Here is a 6,821-nt window from a genome sequence, read left to right as displayed (position 1 = left end):
AAGACGAATTAACTACCAGTAATTAAAAGTTCAAAGAAAAAGGAATGGAACTGAAAATTCAGACTGCCGCCCTAAACAAATTTAGGATTGAGAAATAGTTATCAATTGAATGATTCAACAGTTTAGTACCAACCACTAAAACCTATACATCAAATAAAGACTTCACAAGAACAAATTCTCAAAAATGGGTGGAATGACATTATGATTCTTAGTCAATGGCCATTCAAAATAACAGTATCATCACACGTCAAACCTCAGAATTCTAAACAACATACCCAGTTTAATCCGACAAGTGAGATTTGGGGAGGATGGGGTGCATGCAAACCTTAGCCTTACCTTGTGCGAGATTGAGAGGTTGTTTTCAATAAACCCTAGGCTCAAACCTTGGAATTTTAATCAATCCAACTAAGTCCAAACCCACTGCACATAATGAATAACTTACAAATTTTACCGCAGAATAGAAGTCAGCCAGTTTTTCCCTAACTTTAACAGAGTATGATGCACGTAAAAAAGAATCTAGAGCAGATCTCTCTCTGGACGGGAAATCTTCAACCAAGTGCTGTAAGCCAGTGCTGGCTCAACATGATTTTTCTAAAAACCTTTATCCCTTTAAAAAGATATAATACATGATACATGAAAACTCAGGCTTAACGGCAATGTAAACTTGATTTTAACTTCTCAAGCATAATAGGTTGTCTTAACATAACTCATAAAAAGTCATTGTAACCAGACAAGGGAAATGAGAAAGGAAAAAAAAGAAAAAAAGAGAGGAAATAACTGCTTCAGTCAAAGCCCACTCAATCCACTTCAGAAATCATGAGGCCCCTCATGCTGAAAAGGCTCAAGATTTATATAAGAAGCTTCTCAATAGCATCCTGCATCACAAGAAAAGAGTAAATCCATTTCGGTATTAAATAAAGCAAGGAACTTAAAAAAATTCTAGAAATAATCAAAAAGAAATCTTCCATGACATTACCTTCAATTGCTGAATTTGTGATTTCAACTGACTTCCCTCGTTGCTTGTTACAGAAGCAGCAATCACAGGTCTGGTAACACCACATGCTCGACCAAGAGCTTGCTTCGAGGGAACAAAAACATATGGGACATTCTGAAATTTTGAGAGAAACGAGGATAAGAAACATTTAGCAATTACCAACATTTCTTGAAATATAGAAAAACACGATTCTATTTGCCAAAAGTAGGGTTAATTAGCACCAAAACCTGGAGGTATTGCTTAGTATAGTAAGCATGGTCAACAGAGCAAAGCAGGGAAGGTTAATTCAAATATGCACACGGCTAATAACACTACATACTATAACTTAAGTGTAACCTGACTAACAGAAAACCTGAGAAAAATCAGGAAAAACAAAATCACTTCGAAAGCAGTGTCTTCCAAACACTTTGAAAGAAAGAATCATAAACTTATGTAACTATTCTCCTCCAGCAAAAAACTTGCCTATCTTCACATCTCTAAAATCCTAGAACTTTTCCCTTCTGAAAATTTAGTGTGCTCGACTATATGACAATGGAAGTTCATGGCTCCAAGCATATTTAAAGAACCTACCGTGAATAATTCTTCAAATAGACTGACAAGGAACTTCATTTGAACTACTAAGTCACAAAGATTTCAAAATATGCAAAGAAATTGAGCCGTAAAACCTATGTTTTAGACTTGTAGAAGTATAAGAGTTTGCGTACACATGCTCGGTCTTCTTGTTTTAGATTGTTTTCCAAGCCAAATAAAGAGATTAAACATCAGAAAAAAGAATAACACAAGAAACAGCCAGAAGACTCTTTTTAAATACAAGCTCTTCTGTGGCTGGAATCCACTTTCTCCATCAACAGAACCTTTCTTTAGAGGAGGGGTTGCAGGCAGGGTGGGGGTTGGGTACAAGGCATCTATATTGCTAAATAGAAAGCAAATTACTCTGATAACCAGTACCGCAGAGGATGAGGGACCTCAGTGTTTTGGATAGCGTGCGGCGACAAATAGCAACGAGGGCCCGCTTCACTGAGGCGAGAGGCGAGAGGCGTGCAGCGAATCGCTCGCCTTTTTGATGTGAAGCGACAATTTATACAAAAACATAAAATATTATATGCATATAACTAAAAACTCAATAACAATAATATATTAATAAATATATCATTCAAAAGCTAAAGACTCAATAGATAGTCATAGACTCATAGTAGATTCATAAACTAAGTATATAAGTATAAGACTATAATTCTATAATTGAAAAAACAGAGCAAACAAAAAAAAGGCTACTGCCTCTGGAAAAACAGCAAAGAAAGAAGAAAAACAGAGCAAAAAAAAAGGCTACTGCCTCTGGAAAACAGCAAAGAAAGAAGAAGAAAAATGAAGAAACTAACAACAAATGAAAGAAGAAGAAAAATGAAGAAACTAACAGCAAAGAAAGAAGAAGAAAAACAGAGCAAAAAGAAAAAGGCTACTGCCTCTGGAATTCAGCAAAGAAAGAAGAAGAAAAACAGAGCAAAAAAAAAGGCTACTGCCTCTGGAAATCAGCAAAGAAAGAAGAAGAAAAATGAAGAAAGAAAGAAGAAAGAGCTGATCATTGAATGATTGAAGAAAGAAGAAAGAAGAAGATAAAGAAAAAAGAAGAAGTCGCTGCTGAAATAGAAGAAGAAAGTAGAAGAAAAAAGGAGAAGAAGAAGAAAAGAAAAGAAAGTAACATACCTGGTGATGATGGCTGATGATGGAAGAAGAAGAAGATCGAAGGTCGCTGAAGGAGAAGAAGGTCGCTGAAGGAGAAGAAGGTAGCTGGTCGTCGCTGAAGGAGAAAAGTGAAACCCAAGCCCTAATTTTGTGTTTTAATATTAATGCTGCTTTTTCTTCCGTTTTATTCAAAAAATGATGCCTCGCAGCGCCTCTCACTACACAGGCAGAGGCGCTCGCCTTTTCTTCCTCGCAACGCAACAGACCAAAATAGCGATGATGTCTCGCCTCGCGTCGCTACACACTATTAGCGCTGTAGCGCTCGCTATTTACAACACTGGCTTGCCTATTCTATAACTCTCTATCCTGCACTAAAGTAGTTAAGCTTTTTAGCATTGATAGACTCAGACATCACTACATCATCCTTATATGATGCTAAGCATATCACAACACAAGGTGAAATATCATTCCATTGTAGAGAATGCAAAAGGCTTTCTCATTTAGATATTAACTGAGTTAATAAGAGTAACTGTGTTTCATCCAAGGCACAAAGCTATTAAGCTATCGAAGAAAAACTGCAATTCACTCAAGTAATCAAGCTATTAAAGCAACCAAAGCTAATTTCCTTTTACTTTTATAAAGAAGCAAGCAAACAGCAACTATACCTCAGTCCCAAACAAGTTGGGGTTGGCGATTTATAAATAAGCAATCAAAACAATTTTATGCATGTGTTTGACAGTCCCAACTCTGTAGCGTATAACTACAGCCAAAAAGGTAAAAAAGACATAAAGAAGAAGAAGGGAAAACAATATTACCTTATCTTCAGCAAGGAGTGGGAGGTGAAGAAGGATTTCAAGGGGCTCTGTATCAGCTGCCATTACAACAAACTCCGCAATCCCTCTGTTTAGTGTCTTAGTGGCTGATACAAAAGCAAACTCATGTTATCTACGGTACATTTATAAATCACTTATCTACTAAAAAAGACATAAAAATTGAATCTTTACAAATATTTTACCTTCATTAGCACCCTTTTTAAGCTGCTTATAGTTGGCAGCTTGTTGAACCAAGTCCATTATCGTTGTAGTAAGCTGCGCATCCGCAAGTGGATAGGCTTTTGGGTTCACTGTTTCTGTAGTCTACAATTAAACATTTTCACATAGTGAAAAAAGACATTAGCTTTTAGTGACGAAACACAATAACCAAGCAAAATGAAGGTTACCAACAAATACACTCACAAACACACCCAAAAAAAAAAACATAGAGCGAGAGAGAGAATACCATGGTGGCGGAGAGTTGAAAAGGAGGGAGCTGCAGTTAGGGTTTATGGGGATGCCTTTGCCTTACAGAAATTGCTAGGGTTTTAAGGGAACGAAAGGGGCTATATTTAAGTTATTTCAGACATTTATTAATAAATAAATGGGGGTTTTATTTGGTGGCACTTTCGGTCCTTCATGTTTTATTAAATTATACTTTTAGTCCTTGTGAAGTTGTGATAGTTCATTAACAGCTAAAAGCTTATTAAAATTATGAAGATTAACAAGTAGCAGGATCAAAAGTGTACATCACAAGTAGTTGAAGGTTATATATGCTTAACCATATATTACAATGCAAATTAAAAATTGTTGATATTTTGGATCTAAAAGTGTAAATGCATCATACTTTTATACGTAGTAATTTATTTATACCTTCTCAACAATTTGAATTTTTTATTCAAGTTTTAACTATAAGTGTTCGAAAATATTCTTTCTACCTACACAAGGTAGAGGTAAGGTTGTGTACTCTAATACTCTCTACCATTTCTAGATCTCACTCGTAAGATTATACTGGTATTTGTTGTTCTTTACAATATGCTTGTGCTAGATATGTGGTAATTTTATTCTTTAAAATAGAGATATCTATGTTGAACAAACTTTTGTTCTATATTTTAGGATTTGAATTATATATACCGATAGGTCAATATAATTAATCTTTTGTATTGGTTGTCTTGGCTGTCTGCCTTATTTCTCAAGTTATTAATTATACATAATTTCCAATTACATGTATTATATATTAAGTGATCCAATAATGTAAAACTCTATTACAATAATAGCGTATAGAAGTTAAACTCCACGTATTTGAGAACTGGTGTGCAGGTCAGTTTAAAATGAGACAACCCATATGCTCATGGAAAGTTAAAAACCAACAATAAAGGCCAGATTTTTTTTTTTCAAATTAAAGGATTATGATTAAATTCTAGCTAAATAAATTATGCAATATAGATTATTTCTTAATAGTTTTTTGTTTATGCCTAACGGGACTTGGTACTTAAATGGTAGTATATAACAATTTGTACTTGTACTTAACAGATGCTCTTTTGAACATCCATATTTTTAGGCTTGCGGTTGAGGATTGTCATGCTCTTTTATCAAGCTTGTAGATGAGACAAAAAAATAAAAGATGCAAAAGTATGGCCCAAACGGAATGCACCAGCCGGGAATCGAACCCGGGTCTGTACCGTGGCAGGGTACTATTCTACCACTAGACCACTGGTGCCATATGGTTAGCCCCTACATAATATTAATATTATTGAATACTACAAAGGTAAGGAGAATTAGTTGTGTTACTGGTTTTCAGGAATTTTGTGCAGTTGTTCAATTGACAATTCCTAATTCTAGCAAGCCTAATATCTTTCATTTTCATTTCTTTTTTATGTCTATATTGCTTGGTTTTTCATTTTTATTGTGTGGCCTGTGACAGTAAGTAGCTAAACTATTGAGAACATAGTTTACTATGACTCTATTTATTGGTTTTGCTTAGCTGTGGTGTTTGTGCACTTATGGTGTCATTTGATGGAAACAGATGCTGGTTTTATCATTTCAAGCATTTATGAAAGAGCTTTGTTGTGTGTTTGCAAATTGCAATTATTCTGAGTTACTTATTATATTAATTATTCGTTAATTTTGCACATTTTTGTCTATTTTTAAGGTGAGTGTCCCCACTGAGAATAATAGAGTAGATTATTTGAAAAAGACCTTTGTGCTAATCTGCAACTTAAATGGGAAAAGTGATGTCAAGGCTACGGAGGTTTCTCTTTCATTCAGAAATACTAATAAAATTCATATTCAATGATAGAGCTTTATACTGAATCATGGGTCATGTGCCAAAGTAACTTTACAACTTGTAATGGAGGTGCAAAAATTAGTATTGAAAAATGAAGTAATTAGAAAATATTGAAGTGTTATAAAATACAGCTCAAAGTAACAATATAGAACAAGAAAAAACAAGTTAGGAGATATAGAGAGAAAGAGAGGAGAGATTCTTATTTCTTCTTTATTTTCCTATCTATTAAAAGGGCTTTATATAGGCATGAAAAGTGAAGAAAAATATGTCATTGAATATGTCATTAAGCATAGAAATATGTCATTGAATATGTCATTAATCATTTGAGAAGATCATGGAGGAAGAGTAGACATCTACCATAATTTGATTTTTCTTATAACACTCCCCCTTGGATGTCCATAGATAATATGCCTCGTTAAAACCTTATTAGGAAAAAAACCCTATGGGAAAAAAATCCTAATGAAGGAAAAAGAGTACACATATTTAGAAATACGCCTTTTGGTTGCCTCGTTAAAAACCTTGCAAGAAAAATTTAGTGGGACAAAACCTTGTAAGGGAAAAAGAGTATAACGTGTATTAACTCCCCTTGATGAGAGCATCAATTCACATACTTGAGCCTTCGCATCTCAATCATGTACACTAGTTTCTTGAAGGTTGACGTCGGTAGAGATTTGGTGAACAAATCAGTCATATTATCACTTGAACGGATCTGTTGCACATTGATATCACCATTCTTTTGAATATCATGTGTGAAAAATAACTTTGGTGAAATGTGCTTTATCCCATCCCCTTTTATGAATCCTCCTTTCAATTTGGCTATGCATGCTGCATTGTCTTCATACAAAATTGTGGGTAGTTTGTCACACTTCAAATCACATTTGTCTCAATAAGGTGTATTATAGACCTCAACCATACACATTCTCGACTTGCTTCATGAATAACAATTATCTCAGCATGATTAGATGAAATAGCCACGATTAATTGCTTAGTCGATCGCCAAGATATGGCAGTGCCTCCATATATAAACACATAGCATGTTTGAGATCGA

At 34.7% G+C, this 6,821-nt stretch overlaps 1 protein-coding gene and 1 non-coding gene across 2 annotated transcripts; both read right to left on the bottom strand.

Annotated features, from left to right (window-relative positions):
- Positions 1 to 647: 647 nt before the first annotated feature.
- LOC104097991 (uncharacterized) lies at positions 648 to 4,088 on the bottom strand. Its single transcript, XM_009604634.4, has 5 exons — positions 3,953 to 4,088; positions 3,690 to 3,810; positions 3,490 to 3,593; positions 977 to 1,108; positions 648 to 875 (listed from the first exon to the last, which is right to left on the bottom strand). The coding sequence occupies exons 1-5, from the start codon at positions 3,953 to 3,955 to the stop codon at positions 849 to 851; spliced, it is 387 nt and encodes a 128-aa protein (XP_009602929.1). The 5' UTR covers positions 3,956 to 4,088; the 3' UTR covers positions 648 to 848.
- A 1,047-nt stretch (positions 4,089 to 5,135) lies between these two features.
- Positions 5,136 to 5,206, bottom strand: TRNAG-GCC (transfer RNA glycine (anticodon GCC)). Its single transcript has one exon. It is a non-coding gene; the product is annotated as a tRNA-Gly (tRNA).
- Between the last annotated feature and the right edge of the window lie 1,615 nt (positions 5,207 to 6,821).

The sequence above is a fragment of the Nicotiana tomentosiformis genome, chromosome 2 (assembly GCF_000390325.3).
Source record: "Nicotiana tomentosiformis chromosome 2, ASM39032v3, whole genome shotgun sequence".
NCBI classification, from domain to species: domain Eukaryota; kingdom Viridiplantae; phylum Streptophyta; class Magnoliopsida; order Solanales; family Solanaceae; genus Nicotiana; species Nicotiana tomentosiformis.
Note: the sequence above shows the minus strand (reverse complement) of the source record. Positions and strands in the feature narration are given on the sequence as shown.

Bases quoted from the DNA above. Each gene is read 5' to 3' on its own strand.
- LOC104097991 (XM_009604634.4), bottom strand. The intron at 3,594-3,689 runs GTAAAATATTTG...CTTTTGTATCAG, and splicing joins TAAAAAGGGTGCTAATGAAG to CCACTAAGACACTAAACAGA. The intron at 1,109-3,489 runs GTAATATTGTTT...TCAAAATTTCAG, and splicing joins CACTCCTTGCTGAAGATAAG to AATGTCCCATATGTTTTTGT.